This window comes from Hevea brasiliensis, chromosome 1, assembly GCF_030052815.1.
Source record: "Hevea brasiliensis isolate MT/VB/25A 57/8 chromosome 1, ASM3005281v1, whole genome shotgun sequence".
NCBI lineage: Eukaryota > Viridiplantae > Streptophyta > Magnoliopsida > Malpighiales > Euphorbiaceae > Hevea > Hevea brasiliensis.
Genome location: NC_079493.1, coordinates 6813157 through 6829763, shown reverse-complemented (window position 1 = coordinate 6829763; position 16607 = coordinate 6813157). Strand labels below are relative to the sequence as shown.

Sequence of the window (16607 nt, the reverse complement as noted above, 5' to 3'; positions counted from 1 at the left end):
AAGATGGAATGGTGAGTCTCATGCCATATAACAAACATGATAGGCACTTATACATGATAAGTAGGCCGAACCAGTGACACTTATGACAAACACATGGAGTTTACTCTTGTCAATGTATTATCATAAATCATATTAATGTATATAATCTTTAGACCTGAGATAGCATTGTTATCTTGTATATAGGTGGTTTGAGTTTGATACTGCTTTCATACTTGTACTATGTATGGGTATATGGGCATGTGTTGGCTCATACTAGTTATATATGGAGGTAGGTGTTGATCAAGATGGAATCTGTTCCTCTAAGTAAATAGAGATAAAATCCTATGTTCATTTAATTGTTCTTGATATTTCAAGTTCCTGGCCAGGACAGATAGATTTAATCAGAAAAGAGTTTCTGATGAGAAAATCTTTTTAATCAAGAATTGGAATTAAAAAAGAACATAATATTCATAGCAAATGGAGTTTGACATAAACCATGACTCCAGCTTGAGTTGAGATTTTGTAACAGAGAGATTCTAGTGCATGGTAACATATGATTATAGGTTCATTTAAGGTAAACCTTATTATTAATTGGGTGGCCATGGCATGCTATGCTAGGTGTTAACTATGGTCTATGAGGTGCATAAAATGATTTAGAGAAATCATTTATGGTAAGAAAGAGTTTTGATGATATTAAGAGTTAATATCATGTCTCATTGTCAATTAGTGATGAGCCTAGTAAGTCACACACATACACAAGTTATCACCTACTTAAATATAATTTGATTAATTAATTAAAGAGTTTAATTGATTAATTGAATAGGTTTGGTTTGCAATTAGATTGCAAAGTCCCTAGCATGACTTGAAATCAAATCTAGATTATTGGATGTATAGTATAAGTTAAATTTATATTTAAAGTGTTTAAATATGAATTTAATTAATGAGAAATTAATTAATAAAGGTTAATTAATTGATTTATATTTGATATAAATTGATTAGAAGAAGAGAAATAATTATTTTGGGTTGAAAACTCAAAATTAAGACACAGGGGCATTTTGGTCATTTCACAGGGTGACATGTGACACCATGAGATGGTGACACATGGCATTACACATAAGCTTGTCAAATATTTTTTAATCATGTAAGATGATTAAAATTAAGATTAAATATATATTTGACACTTGGCACAATGTAATTGGGTCAATTAAACCTAAAGCTAATCAGAAGGTGACATGTGACAAGGGTTTTAAGTGGTGACCTAGCTATATAAGGAAAAGGATGAAAAGAAAAATACCTAGCTGCTATTTGTTTCATTGTGGCCGCCCCAAAGCACCTCTCCCTTTCATCTTCTTCATCTCTCATCAATTCAAAAAGATTAACCAACAATCTCTTGAATTAAAAATACTAGAAATCGTTTCTAGTGTCCTGTTTACATCAATCTCTTAAAAGGCAAAACTTGATTTTCTAATTAATAGAAAAAGTTTTAGAAGCTGTTCAAGGGCTGCCATATGTGTTCTTGGTGTGAACAAGCTAGAGGGACAATATCTAGTGTCCTGAAAACGCATCTCAAAGGCACGAATACACTGCAGTACATCAACAGGTTAGTGTATTTGTTCTTAATTTAATCTAGAGTTCTAAAATTAATCTGATTAATTTTAAAATCTTAAATGGCAAATATAGATCTAAAAACATATTAAGAGAGTTTTAATATGTTGTTTATCATTGAAATCAAATAGATAAAAATAAATATTGCATGATGCATGTGACCCTAGGTGAAAATTTTTGAATTCAATGGTATAAACTTGTGTTTTTCACGCTTCCTCTCCTTTACATATAACATAGCCGGTCGTATGACTGTACAGTAAAATTCACCTTTTAACTTATTGGGAATCTTGCGATCACATAAAACTCCCGTGGCACATCTCCACTTCAACCATCCGGCTTTAATCCTATGACTAACATCCTCCTCACATCCCCCATATACTTGAAGGACTGAGCCGAGATATTTAAAGTGATAACTTTGAGACAGTACCACTCCATCCAAACTAACTCCTTCCCTATTACCAGTTTGGCCTTCACTGAACTTGCAATGCATGTATTATGTCTTCGTTCTACTTAACTTAAAGCCCTTTGACTCTAGAGTACTTCTCCAAAGCTCTTGCTTTCTATTGACTCCTTATCGTGTCTCATCTATTAGAATAATATCATCCGCAAACATCATGCACCAAGGAATACTCTCTTGTATATGTTTCGTCAATTCATCTAAAACTAATGTAAAAAATGTAAGGGCTTATAGCTGATCCTTAGTGTAACCCAATTGAGATCGGAAAATCTCTTGTGTTCCCTCTCACTGTGCGCACAATAGTAGTTACTCCTTCATACATGTCTTTCAACACTTGTATGTACCTAATAGATACCCTCTTTTGTTCTAACACACTCCATAAGACATCTCTTGAAACACTATCATAAGTATTCTCCAAATCAATTAAAACTATGTGTAGATCTTTTTTCACATCTTTATTTTTTAAATTTTAATTCAAATTTCTTTTTATGTTAAAAAAATTAGTTAATTCATTTTAACCTTGCTCAAAAAATTATATAGTATGAAGAGTTAAAATTACATGATTAAATGATATAAATATTTAATATTAAAATAAGTGAATTGTTGACAGAAAAATTAAGGCTTGATATTAACAAAAACCTAAAATTTCACTCGTTTTTTTAATTGTAGTTATTTTTTTTTTCAATTTTGATATAATTTAAATGTTTAATATTTATTATAGCCTATTTAAAATTATGGATTGAGGGCATTGACATGGCGATTGATATGGTAAAAAAAATTAATTTTTAATATATTATTGTTAATGTGGTAGGTGATGTAGCATAAATTTAATATTCTTGCTAAGATGGCAACTGAAAATGGTAAAATTATTATTATTTTATATATTATTACTATTTAATTATTAAAAAAATTCAAAAATTTTTTACTTTTGTTAATTATAGCAAATTCTATAAGTTTATTTTATTTATAATCAATTAATTAATTTTGATTTAACATAGTCAAGAATTAATATTTTATTACCTAATAAAATTACAAAAATAAATATTTATGCTATTTAGTATAATAAAAAAAATAATTTCCCTCTCTCTCCCCTCATATTTTTTTATTTAAAAAATGTCAATAATAATAATATTCATAATTTTAGCAAACAACAATAATAATAATCAACATGAATATCTATATATATTATTGGATAATAGATATATATATATAGGTATAAGGATATTTTTTAGAGAGAAAGATAGAAGGAGAGATATTTTTAATTTTAAATAAATAAAAATTTATCTATTTTATAAATAATTTCATAAATATCACAACAAAAAAAATAGGGGAGGAGAGATATGAGAATATTATTTTTTTTGTTATGCTAAATAATATAAACATTTATTTTTATAGTTATATTAAGTAATAAAATATTAATTTTTGATCAAGTTAAATTAAAATTAATCACCTAGTTATAAATGAATTAAACATATAAAATTCGCTATAATTGATAATAGTTGAAAAGTTTTGAAAATTTTTAATTATTAAAATTAAACCACATCGATAATGATATCAAATAATAATATTTTTATTACATTAATAAAAACATAAAAGTTCAAATCACTTTACCTATTACATCAACAATAACATAATAAAAAAATTTTTTTATCACGTCAGCGTCTCCAAATTTTTAATTTTAATAAAGTTATAATAAATATTAAAATTTTAAATTAAATCAAAATTAAAAGATAAATTAACTATAATTATAAAAACACTTAAAGTCTTGAATTTTTTTATAATTTTTAGTCAAAAATTAAAGAATTTGATTTAAAAAACTAAAGAATTTGATTTTATAAATATAAAATATTTTTTAGTGAATTTTTAAAAATATTAAAACTAAATAGTTAATTTTAATAAAATATAATCATTTGATAATAATTTATCTTTGATTTAATTAAATTAGAGAATAATATTTATATTCTTTTTTTTTTTTCAAAAATATTTATATTCTTTACAGCGATGGTAATCTGAATGATAGAATAAAAAAGCTGATCGTTTGAGCTTTTGATTTTTGATCGATGAGAGCAAAGAGAGAACAAGCAGAATAAATATAAAAAAATTTCATGCTCTTCTCTATAGCACAATAGCAGCAACGGAACACGAAGAACAAAGCCATGAAGAACAGCGATAACAGCAGTTCAAGTCTCGATTCAAGATTCAACCAGACCCTCAAAAATGTCCAAGGGTACCTACAGAATTCCATTTCCTTTTATTTCTTATTTCTCATTTCTCAATTATTATTCATTGTGTACTGTACTAGTATCACTCATGTTTGTTTTTGACTAAGAAACCCCATTTAGAAAAAGCTTCAGATCTCTCAATTCCCCTTCTATTTCCAAAATTTGTCTCTATGAGGATCTTGATTCTCAGTTTCTGGGAGAATCATTTCATTTTTTTAATGCCTTGTGCTAAGAATTAAACTTCCCAAGATTCCCATTCGCCTTTATTAGCTTTAACGGGTTCGGGGTTATACTTAAGTTTGAGGACACATTTGCGTAAGAAGCTTCAGATCTCTTAATTTTATGCTCAGGAATCTGGTCTACTAGTTCCTTGGATATGAAATTCTGTAGTTGTTCTGAAATTGGTATAAAAATCCCTGTCAATTATGGCATTCGGATCTCGATAATTAAATTTTAACGGATGATAATATTGATATGGGTTTTGTTGTCTGTGATGAGTTTGATAGAATTCAGTTGTTTGACCTTACAATTATTTGTATTGTTTTCACATCTGGCAAGTGGAAATACTGTGTTTTAGGGGCAAGATATTTAATATTTATGCACAAAATGCTGTCATCTTAATTTTATGGTTACAAATGAGGTGGTAGGCCCGGAACCCATTGATATATTCAAAGTAGCACTAGCCTGATCTAGCTTGATAAAAATGCAAGGTCTGTTATTTATGACTATTTCAAAACTTTCTGAAGGAGATTTTCCCCTTGGTAATATCATTAAGTCTCCGGACGAAATGATACTGATGCTTCCTCCTTTCTTCCCTCTCTCTCTCTCTATCTGTGTGTACGAATGCATAATTATGTATGCCTACAACTTGGTGTGGTGACTATGTGCTTGAAAAGTATCATCTTATATTAGCTCTAAAGTTAAGCCATGTGATCTTGGCATTCATATTGTTTGATGCTGCTTTTCTGATCATATTTATTGCTGCTAGCTATGGATTTTAGATTATGAATTATTTTGTCTTCAAGCCTTAAAGGCACTTAGATTTTTTCTTTTCAAATCTTTTATTGCAATCAAGGTTGCTCAAAGGTCGCAGTATTCCTGGTAAAATATTACTGACTAGGAGAACAGATCCACCAGAGGATCCAAACTTACATGAACGCACTCCTAGTTTTGGAAGGAGCTTCTCAGAAAATGATGCTGGTACAAGTGATCAAATGGACACGTCGATGGGGGTAAGATATATGATATTTACCTAATTCATCAATTGCTGTTCTTTTCCTAATGTTCTTCTTTATTGATTAATGGGAATCTACTTTCTCATATAGTCTGAAGCCCGGAGTACAAGCAAACTAAATAGCAATTCAACTACAACCAAGTTGAAACCTTCGTACTCCAACATTGAGATTGCTTCCAAAGATGTTCAGAAGTCCCCCATGGGGGCTAGAGCTACAGATTCTGCAAGAGTTACAAAGTTCACTAAGGAGCTATCTGCAACAACAGTTATATTAGGTATATTACTATACTTTTTATTTCTTGAGTATTAAAATTTTATCTATTTCACTTTTTGGGTAATATTTAATTGATAAAAGTTTGACTATATATATATATATATATATATATATGTAAGGAATGCTTAGGCTTGAGAACATTTTATGGTACATGAATATAAATATTGCCCGGTGCCCGCAAATGAGCTTTAGCTTTATGGTACTGGGGTTGTCTCCAAGGCTATGAGGTCTCAAGTTTGAGCCTTAGTCAGAGCTAATTGTGCAAAAAAAAAAAAAATGTGTTGCATGCAAAGATAAATGGTATTTAACTTCACTATTGAAAACCAGTTGATCTATCATACTAAACAACAATTTATATCATCACAATTGCAAGCAAAGGCACATGAACATAATGAGATGGTTTTAAAGGGAATCTGGATTTGGGAGTTGAAAGGAGAGATGAAAAAGCATAGGTCCAAATAAGCAGGCTGATTTTTCACTTGGAGCGTATGTGAAAATTTTGACTATAGATAAATACAAATTGGCTACTGATGAGAGTGTTATAGTCTTGATAAACTCAGTTGAGTAAGTTTTAAAAAAAGCTGAATGGGATTTCATTTCTCAATTCTCATTGTCTGATATGAAAATTTAATAAATCTGGCTAGTGAATGATGATTTAAAGGTTTGAATGAGCTGAATTAATGCCATTCCGAGTTGAGTAAAGCTACAGAATATGCTTTTTTGTGCTAATCGACTTAATGGAAAAATTTTCTAAAATGAGTAATTGTTAGTGATGCATGCTTTTGCTGGAAAGTTAAGAAATATAAAAGAAAAGTTAACACTGAAGACTGAACTAGATGATCATGTCTAATTAGGTGAAAGTCACACAAGGGAAGATGTAACATGAAGTGCATGCATGGATTGGGAGCTGTAGAGTGTAGATAGCAATTAGCACCATCTAGGGATGATAGAGTTTTCTAGGATGCTTCAATATTTTTACCTTTAGGTTGAAGAAGGCTAAAAAAACATGAGAAATGTTGATAGAGAAGTGGGATTCTGAAGAATAAAATCTGGAAAAGGCAACCATAAAAAAGTGCTCCTTTTATATTGTTAAACAATTATTGTATTGGTAACAACATGATAATGGCCATTAACATCATGGTAAGCACCCAAACAAATTTTTTTTTTTTGGTCATTGATATATAGCACCATAATGGTTATGGGGCATTCGAAATCTGTTTTGAAACCACGGTGCAAATCTGGGACACTAAGACCTGATGCATCCCACATTGGTTCTGCAAGGAGGTCTTGAGTGTTATATATATGAGTTTACAAACCTTACCTTGTGAGCTAGCTTTTGAGATGGAGTTAGGCAGATTTATATCATTTGGTATCAGAGTCTTACTCTGCATGAGTCGATGGGTCATGTACAAAGGTTCCCTGACGTTCTTCGGGAGCGGTCAGGGTGAATTAATCATGACTCCGATTGCTTCACGAGGATGTTCAATTTAAAGAAGTCGGGAATGAGGCATCCTACATCAGTTCTGTAGGGAGGTCTTCGGTGTTATATATATGAGTTTGCAAACCTTTCCTTGTGAGCTAACTTTTGAGGTGGAATTAGGCGGGTTAATATTAGGACCTTTAAAGAATTGTTGTTGGTAATGCATACTATATGAAATTCGGTAATTAGATTGGCTATGCTTATGCATGTATTATTTTAGTGGACTTTGTCTTTCGCATCTTCATGTAGTTTGGATATCCTTGGTATACTTATAGCCTATCTATTGTGCACTTATGTTTGTGGTTTAAGTGGCATTCTTAATTCTATATTTATTGGGTGGTGGCATCCTCTTTTATTTTTTCTCCTCTTCATTATATGTATGCTCATAAAAAATGTCTTGGATTGGTGAAAGATGAGGACATTAAAGAAAGATGGAAAAATTATTTTAATGATCTCTTCAATAATAGTCAAAATGTTAATAGCGTGAATATAGACTGTAGAACAATAGAAAAGAATGTGAATTATACTAGTAGGATTAGATCTTTAGAAGTAAAGGAATCACTTAAGAGAATGAAAGTGGGTAAAGCCTGTGGACCCGATGGAATACCAATTGAAGTGTGAAAGTGTTTGGGAGATATGAGAGTGGCATGGTTAATTAAATTATTTAATAAGATTCTAAACTCAAAGAAAATGCCTGATGAATGGAGGAGAAGTATTTTAGTACCTATTTTTAAAAATAAGGGAGACATACAGAGTTACTCGAACTATAGGGGAATTAAACTCATGAGCCATACTATGAAGTTGTGGGAGAGAGTTGTGGAGCATCAACTACGTTATGATACTTCTATCTCTCTTAATCAATTTGACTTCATGCCCGGTCGTTCAACTACGGAAGCGATCTTTCTCATTAGAAGCTTGATGGAGAAATATAGAGATGTGAAGAAAGATCTACACATGGTTTTTATTGATTTGGAGAAGACTTATGATAGTGTTCCAAGAGATGTCTTATGGAGTGTGTTAGAACAAAAGATAGTATCTATTAGATACATACAAGTGTTGAAAGATATATATGAAGGAGCAAATACTATTGTGCGAATAGTGGGAGGGGACACAAGAGATTTTCTGATCTTAATTGGATTACACCAAGGATCAGCTATAAGCCCTTACCTTTTTACATTATTTTTAGATGAATTGACGAAATATATACAAGAGAGTATTTCTTGGTGCATGATGTTTGCGGATGATATTGTTCTGATAGATGAGATGCGAGAAGGAGTCAATAGAAAGCTAGAGTTTTGGAGAAGTACTCTAGAGTCAAAGGGTTTTAAGTTAAGTAGAATGAAGATAGAATACATGCATTGCAAGTTCAGTGAAGGCCAAACTGGTAATAGGGAAGGAGTTAGTTTGGATGGAGTGGTACTGTCCCAAAATAATCACTTTAAATATCTCGGCTTAGTCCTTCAAGTAGATGGGAGATGTGAGGAAAATGTTAGTCATAGGATTAAAGCCGGATTGTTGAAGTGGAGACGTGCCACGAGAGTTTTATGTAATTGCAAGATTCCCAATAAGTTGAAAGGAAAATTTTACCGTACAGTCATACGACCGGCTATGTTATATGGTAGTGAGTGTTGGGCACTGAAGGAGTCGTATGCGTCTAAGATAAGAGTTGCAGAGATGAGAATGTTAAGGTGGATAAGTGGCCATACTAGACTAGATAAAATTCATAATGAGAGTATTAGAGAAAAGGTAGGAGTGGTGCCAATTGAGGATAAGTTGAGAGAAGGGAGATTGAGGTGGTTTGGTTATGTGAAGCGTAGACATACGGAGGCTCCAATTAAACAAGTAGAGCACATTAGGTTAGAGGATAGAAAAAAAAAAGGGGTAAACCTAAATTGACTTGGAGGAGAGTAGTACAACATGACCCAGAAGCGTTACAAATTTCTGTGGTTTGGTCATGTGAAACGTAGACATACGGATGCTCTAGTTAGATAAGTAGAGCACATTAGGTTAGAGGATAGAAAGAAAAAAAGGGGTAAACCTAAATTGACTTGGAGGAGAATATTACAACATGACCTAGAAACATTATAAATTTCTGAGGATTTAACCCAAAATCGTTTAGAATGAAGAAAGCTAATCCTTATAGCCGACCCCAAATTTTTTGGATAAAAGTTTAGTTTGAGTTGAGTTGAGTTGAGTTTAGATTTCTATTAGCAATTAATATCCAGTGATTATTTTCTTGAAAATGATAAATTTTTATTAGCAGTTAATTTCCTGTGATTATTTTCTTGATGATGACTTGCAACATCATGCACCTTGGTTTTTATTTTTCCATCCACTAGTCTTACTTTTTCTCTTTTAATATAAATACTAGTTGCATTTTATGTGCTACAATAATACTATTTTTCTTTAATTTTCTGTGAAAAATTCATTGTGCAGAGAGATTGCGTGAGTTAGCTTGGAGTGGTGTACCACCATATATGCGCCCCACCATTTGGAGGCTTCTCTTGGTAAGCTTGATTCGGCTATTCATGTCCATCCATTGAAATCCAATTATTTCCCCCTGGAACTAGTCTGAATTATGAGAAATTGCTTTCCATTTAAAAGCTTAATGTTCCTTTGTTGGGTCTACAATCTCTCTCTCTCTCTGTCTTTTTTCCATATTGTGCGTCGGGTGTGCTCACACAAGCATAGTAAAGGAAAGGATAATTAGACATTCATGTTAGTTTGGTGGCCATGAGAGAGAGATCTCATTTTTATTTTTTATATTCACACACACACACACACACACACAGAGGATAGTAAAGGAAAGGATTAATGTTATTATGGTGGCCGAGAGAGAGAGAGAGAGAGAGAGAGAGTTGCCCATTGAATGACACAAAAGCTGAAAGGTTGTTCACATGGTATAACCTAATTTTGCATTATACAAAAGCTGACTGGTTATCCAGATGGTATAACCTAATTTTTACATTTGGTTGCTTTTGTTTATTTGTCCTGCTAAATTGGGTTGTAGGAAGCTGTGAATTTGTGCCCTTTTAATTTTGTATCCAGAAAATTCCAGTGTCTCGTTATTTTTTTTTTTATTTTTTCTCCAACTGATTCAAAGTAAGGGATTAGCTGTCAAGGGATCACGATCTCCGACTAGTGTGGCTTAAGTCTTAACCTAATATTGCTTCTCATGCTCTTAAATACTAGTTGGCAGTTGCTTTTATAAATCCTATTTTTCTTGCTTGTTTTAAATTTAAATATGAACTGACAACAGGGATATGCACCACCTAATTCAGATAGAAGGGAGGGGGTTTTGAGAAGGAAGCGGCTCGAGTATCTTGATTGTGTGGCTCAGTTTTATGACATTCCAGATACTGAACGTTCAGATGATGAGGTCAACATGCTTCGCCAGGTATTTACTGTTTGAATGTGCACACTGATTTTTGTTAATCTGTGTGCCCAATTCTTGATATTTGTCTATGCTTCCCATGTTAGATATCTGTTGATTGTCCAAGAACTGTACCTGATGTCACTTTCTTCCAACAAGAACAAGTTCAGAAATCCTTGGAGCGCATTCTTTATACATGGTTAGATATTGTTCTTATCCTTCCCTTCTTTGTTATCTAAGACTTTTTAAATGTAATTTTGTAATTTCTATGCAAGGGAATTGTTGGAATATTCTCATGTCTTAGTGATGAAGATTTGATTGGATATGCAAAGAACTTTTATCTGCTTTTTTGAATTCATAATTGATCAGATCTCCGTTACAAGAAACTTTGCTCAGCCATTTATCACGCCTTGCTACATTTCCTAGTATAGTTAGGCGTAAACACAAGCATTGAGTATAGATTCTAGGTTTTGTTAAAGGGGACTGGGTCAAATCCAGTTCAAGTTCAACATGTTAAAAAAAGTTGGCCTTTTTTACACTTATTAGATATGTCTGATTGAATTTTATTTACTGTACATGCATTGTTACCTACTTGCCTGGTAAAACTCATACCTTTTCAACTGTATATGCTAAGTATATCAGACAGATATTGTTAAATGCTTATTTCACAAATTGATCAAAGCACACCTTGAGAGGTGGCTGTATTTGACTTGACTCGAATTTGCCCAAACTCAAAATGTCTTGAAAATTTTTGGGTTGGAACAAGTAGATTTTTTTTCTCTCTCCCCCTTTCTTTTTCTCCTTTTCCCTTGTTACACTCCCCCTATTCCTTCAGACGTTCATATTGGACATGTGATAGTCTGCACTGGTACCAGTTGCAGGAGATTTGTGTAGCGTGCCATGTACCTGAATCATCCAGTCTTTGAGAAACTCTTAGTGCAAGCCGAGGAAGTGTACAATGTCACTAACCGAGCTCCCTTAGTGATTCCCTGTAATGAGATGGTATTTGAGGAAGCAATTCGATACATTTCACGATCTGAGTTGGGGAATTCAACCAGTTTCTTGAATCTCGAAGATTACAGAGGTATTGCCATGTCGGAGTTAGGAGTAAGCTTGATTTTTGGACTGAATCTCTACCTTAGCTTCATGGGTTTCCTGATAAATCCATACATATCCGTCATACAACTAATTTTGATTTTTAGGTGTTGATTTTAAGTTTATTGCAGAATGTAAAGTTCGTATAAACACTTGAAAGTCACTTTCTTTGTGTCCCCTGTATGGCAAATTTCCCTTCTTTCCATCAGTTGTTTCGTACTTCTCTTCTGGACTGCCTCTTTGACTTGTTTCAAAATTACCAAAAAAAAAAAAAAAAAAAAAACTGCAAAATGACCCAAGCAACCAGAATGATTTGAAATAAATTCCTAAAAGTTGACTCTTTGGGTAATCTGATAGCACTCAAAACTTGAGTGACCTGAACACAAAACAACTTGAATAAAGGTGGCACCAAAAATGACCCAAGACTGAAATATCTAGGCTTGAATACACCCAACTTTGACCTGGTTTTGACCTTGACACATTGACATCCCTAAGTACTAAGAAGACATGAAATCTGAAATGTAATGTTGATCATTTGAACTCATGTCTCAATATGCACTCAGGTTTGAGTGTTGACTTTAAGGATAGCAACAAATCTGAACTGTTCACAGTTCTGACTATATTTCACCTTTATTCTTCTATTTTGATACCTGGAAGTATTCTGTTTCATAGATTATGAATTTATCTCTCGATACTGCAACTGTTCTACTACAGAAAAATTCATTGCTGGTAGTCACAAGGGCTTGGGTTTATGCAATGTCTAGTAACAAGCTGGCTTCTTTATATGGATCATCAAGTGGCTTACTAAAATATTTTCTTGGGATAATGACACTCAACGCTCTAATAAAATTACACTCAACGCTCTAAACTTTGGGGGATTTTACTAATTGAGCCCCATGCGTTAAATGTTGCAGTGTCAACCTTAACCTATATTTTGGATTTCAATACCAACTCTTGCCAAAGTTTCTTTTTGAACTTTTTCTGAACCCATTTTTTCGTTAGACAAAATTGGTTTAGGATTTCAAGTACCTATAGAATAAATTTAATTTGACACCTGTTTTATACAAAAATAGTTAAATATTGTGTGAGAAATCTTGGAGAGAAGTTTTAGATTGTAGCATGAATTTTTTTAGTTGTAATTCATAGATTAATTAGTGTTGGTCGTATTGGATGCAAAAATTAAACAATTAAGCCTTTTCTACTCAATAAGAATGTTCTTTGGATTCCTTGTTTTTAAGATATCATTGTCATATGGATGTGGAAATTTGAGGGGAAAAAAAAATCTAGTAAGGTTTTTAATTGTGATGGTTTATCAAATTCATTGATTAATTACTGTTGTATGTTAAAATTGAACACAGGCCTTTTCTACTTATTAATAATGTCCTTTAGATGTCTTATTTGTAAGATTTTGTGGCAACTGAATGAGAATTTAAAAAAGAAAATTTAGTAAGATCTTTAATTGCAATGGTTTATAAATTTCATTGTTGACATTGTAATGTTTTAAATCATGAAGAATTTTTTAAATCATGAAGAATTTATCACTGTGTAATAACTCCCAAATTTTCAGGGTGCTGCGGAAATTATCCCAATTTTATTCTTGCCTTTGCTTACTGCCAAAAACTAGCCTTTGCCCACAACTAAAGTGCTTAACACATTTTATATTTCTGGAGGTGATTAGGTTGACCAAAGCAGCCGAGGCTTAAAAAATGTGATTTTAAATGTCCTCAAGTATTTTATTGTTATTCCAGTGGTAATCTGTTTGTTATTCAGGTGTTATATTTCTTGATTTCTTTTCAGGGCAATTCGACATCCTGCAAGTGGATATGTTCAGGGAATAAATGATCTTGCTACGCCCTTTCTGGTTGTTTTCTTGTCTGAATACTTGGAAGGAGACATCGATAACTGGTCCATATCTGATCTACCTGCAGATAAAATCTCTGACATAGAGGCTGATTGTTATTGGTGCCTGTCGAAGTTGCTAGATGGCATGCAAGACCACTACACTTTTGCTCAACCTGGGATACAGAGACTTGTGTTTAAGTTGAAGGAATTGGTTAGACGGATTGATGGTAAACACTTCTTATTCTTCCTCTTTCCTCCTCCTCCTTTCTTCTTTCCCATTTTATCTTGCTCCTAGTTGTACCCTGTTGGTGGTGAATACTTCTTTATTCTCTCAGACAAGCACCTCTTTTTTCCTTGGTTGAGGACCAGAACAGTGTAGTATGAATTTCTATCATAGTGTTTGGTTCAATTCTATAACAAATTTTAGAATTCATTTGAAATGAATTCAAGCTAGAATTCATTTGAAATGAATTTCATCGTTTGATATGACACATCTTAAAATGCAAAATTCAATTGAATTCCATATAATGAAATTTATTTGTTCTCATTTCCTAAACTACTCTCAAGAGTAAAATTAATAAAATTACAATTTTCTACAAAATTTAAAAATTCATGTTACTTTGTTACTTTTCTAGCATTATTTTTTTTTTCTTAATCTGGAATAAAGTTTATCCTTTATAAATTATATTAATGACATTAATGCACCATTTATCCTACATGTCATGCATTTGTATATTGTTGTGACATATATGGGTACATGATTAATATTAAATAGAATTGATATATAGCTATACAAAAGATTTGGGAGGAAATTTTTTGATAAGGGCATTTTAGTCCATAAAATATTGTTATGTAATATTTGTGGAATTTATTTCAAATTCTATCAAATTTGATTGGAATTGGTTTTAGTTATAACCAATTCCAAGAATTGAATTCTATTTTGTTTTTTTCAAATCAAACACATAAAACATAAAATTCAATTGAATTGTACAAAATTTTGTGTTTTGGAATTGAAACAAAGAAAGTGTATGTCTATAGAGATGGAACTTTTTTAACTGCTACATGACAGCTTTATTGGTTTCTTGATTACTCTGGCAGTATTTGGTGTAACATGTTCCAAGACATGCATTAACATCACTGCCACATTTGCCTTTGATGCAGTGTTTTCAAAATGCCACTATCACCTCATGGATGCATAAGTTATAGCCCATTTTATTTTTAATTATATTTTATGCTTTGCATGTTAAGTTATGAAGTGTGTGTTGCCCCATCTAAAAGTTTGGTCTTTTAAATTGTTCCAGAACCTGTTTCAAGGCATATGGAGGAGCAAGGGCTTGAATTTCTTCAATTTGCTTTTCGCTGGTTCAATTGTCTTTTAATACGTGAGGTTTGATTTCTGAATTCCACTGCTAGTAGCTGCCATTGTTCCATATCCTAGGCTTCAAATTTTAACATTCAGTTCACTAAGCAACCTGATCCTGTTGAGTTCCAACGTATATGCTTTTATTATTTAATTTTGAAGCAACCTTACATTCTTGTTTTATTAGATCCCTTTTCATCTTGTTACCCGCCTGTGGGATACTTACCTTGCTGAAGGAGATGCATTGCCAGATTTCCTAGTGTACATATACACCAGTTTTCTTTTGACGGTGAGAATCGCTGTTACTTCCTTTGCACTAACACTTTACACTGTTACATGTTTGAATTTCTCTATTGCTGCAATAATTTTCTTCCCTCTTGCAATGCCTGTGTTGTGTGAATGATAATATCTTTATACTGCTGTTTATGAAATGTATGAAAACTAAAACAAGATGTTGTAAATACTCTAATTGTAAAGGCAAGAGTCAATAGCATATGTTTCACATGCAACTTTTATATGTTCAAACAGGGTTACTTTAGATTTTTGTGAATTGCATGATAGCAGGTGACTACTATAAGCTCGACTTTATATAGAAACGAGCCAAGTAGGCCTTAGATTAAATATTTATACCAAATTTGGGCACTTATTATTTCAATTATATGCACATTTTAATTGATTATGTATGAATCTCAATGCATATTTAATCCAAGGGCTGTTATACTCATTCTTATATAAGGTTGAGCTTGTATTGGATGCATTCTACTTGCAATTGTTGCTACTTGAAACTTGGCGTTTGGCATGCTTTATTGAGAATATTTAAATTCAGCTCTCAAAAAGATTATGCTTCAAGTACTTACTTGTGTGTTGTATCTTTTCTCTAGTGGTCAGATAAGCTTCAGAAACTTGATTTCCAAGAGTTGGTGATGTTTCTTCAACACCTTCCAACTCACAACTGGACGCACCAAGAGCTGGAGATGGTACTTTCTAGAGCATATATGTGGCACAGTATGTTCAACAGCTCCCCCAGCCACTTAGCTAGCTAGAGAGGAAGTAACATTACCTCCCTATTAACAGCCTCAATTCAATTTCCCTTTCAATACTTTTTTTTTTGGGTTGCTCAAAACAGTTTGTCATCCTCAAATGTATGATTTCTCATTGTAGTATAGAGGTGATCAACCATTTCTGTCCCATGTGTGGTTGTGTAACATTTTTGTATTCTCTAGCATTGTACATTTACCATTGACTAATGACTCGAGAAAGAAAAAGAATCTATGTATAACAATTGGTTGAAGTTGATAAATGGGAGTTACCGGCATCATGTAACAATACCAGTGCATGTTTTTCCTCTCTAAACCCGTTGTAGACTTCTGACCTGGCATGTCAAGTAGGTTTTATTTCTGTCTTGTTTGGCATAATTTCACTCACCTTCTCTGAACTTTTGAAGATTCTTATTTTTTTTTTCTACTGTCCTTTAACTTCAATTTGTATTGCAAAAATACTTAAATTTCAATTTAATACCATCCAAAGTCTCTCTAATCAAATTCAATGGGTACTTCAGCCAGAAGTTTATATGGACATACATGATAAAAAATAATTTAGGGTTTGACCCGTAGAAAGAAAAATAAAAAATTAGATGAAATGAATGAGTCATCAGTAATTAGAGAGACTGTTTTCTCCATGTGATGG

The 16607-nt window shown here is 32.5% G+C and overlaps 1 protein-coding gene across 1 annotated transcript; it reads left to right on the top strand.

Moving 5' to 3' along the window:
• Positions 1-4027: 4027 nt before the first annotated feature.
• On the top strand, positions 4028-16247 carry LOC110634559 (GTPase-activating protein GYP1). The gene is made up of 10 exons (XM_021783612.2): positions 4028-4268; positions 5339-5495; positions 5589-5772; positions 9688-9758; positions 10511-10648; positions 10732-10823; positions 13517-13788; positions 14863-14948; positions 15109-15210; positions 15803-16247. Exons 1-10 carry the CDS (start codon positions 4198-4200, stop codon positions 15962-15964), a joined length of 1335 nt encoding a protein of 444 aa, XP_021639304.2. The 5' UTR covers positions 4028-4197; the 3' UTR covers positions 15965-16247.
• The last annotated feature ends 360 nt before the right edge of the window (positions 16248-16607 follow it).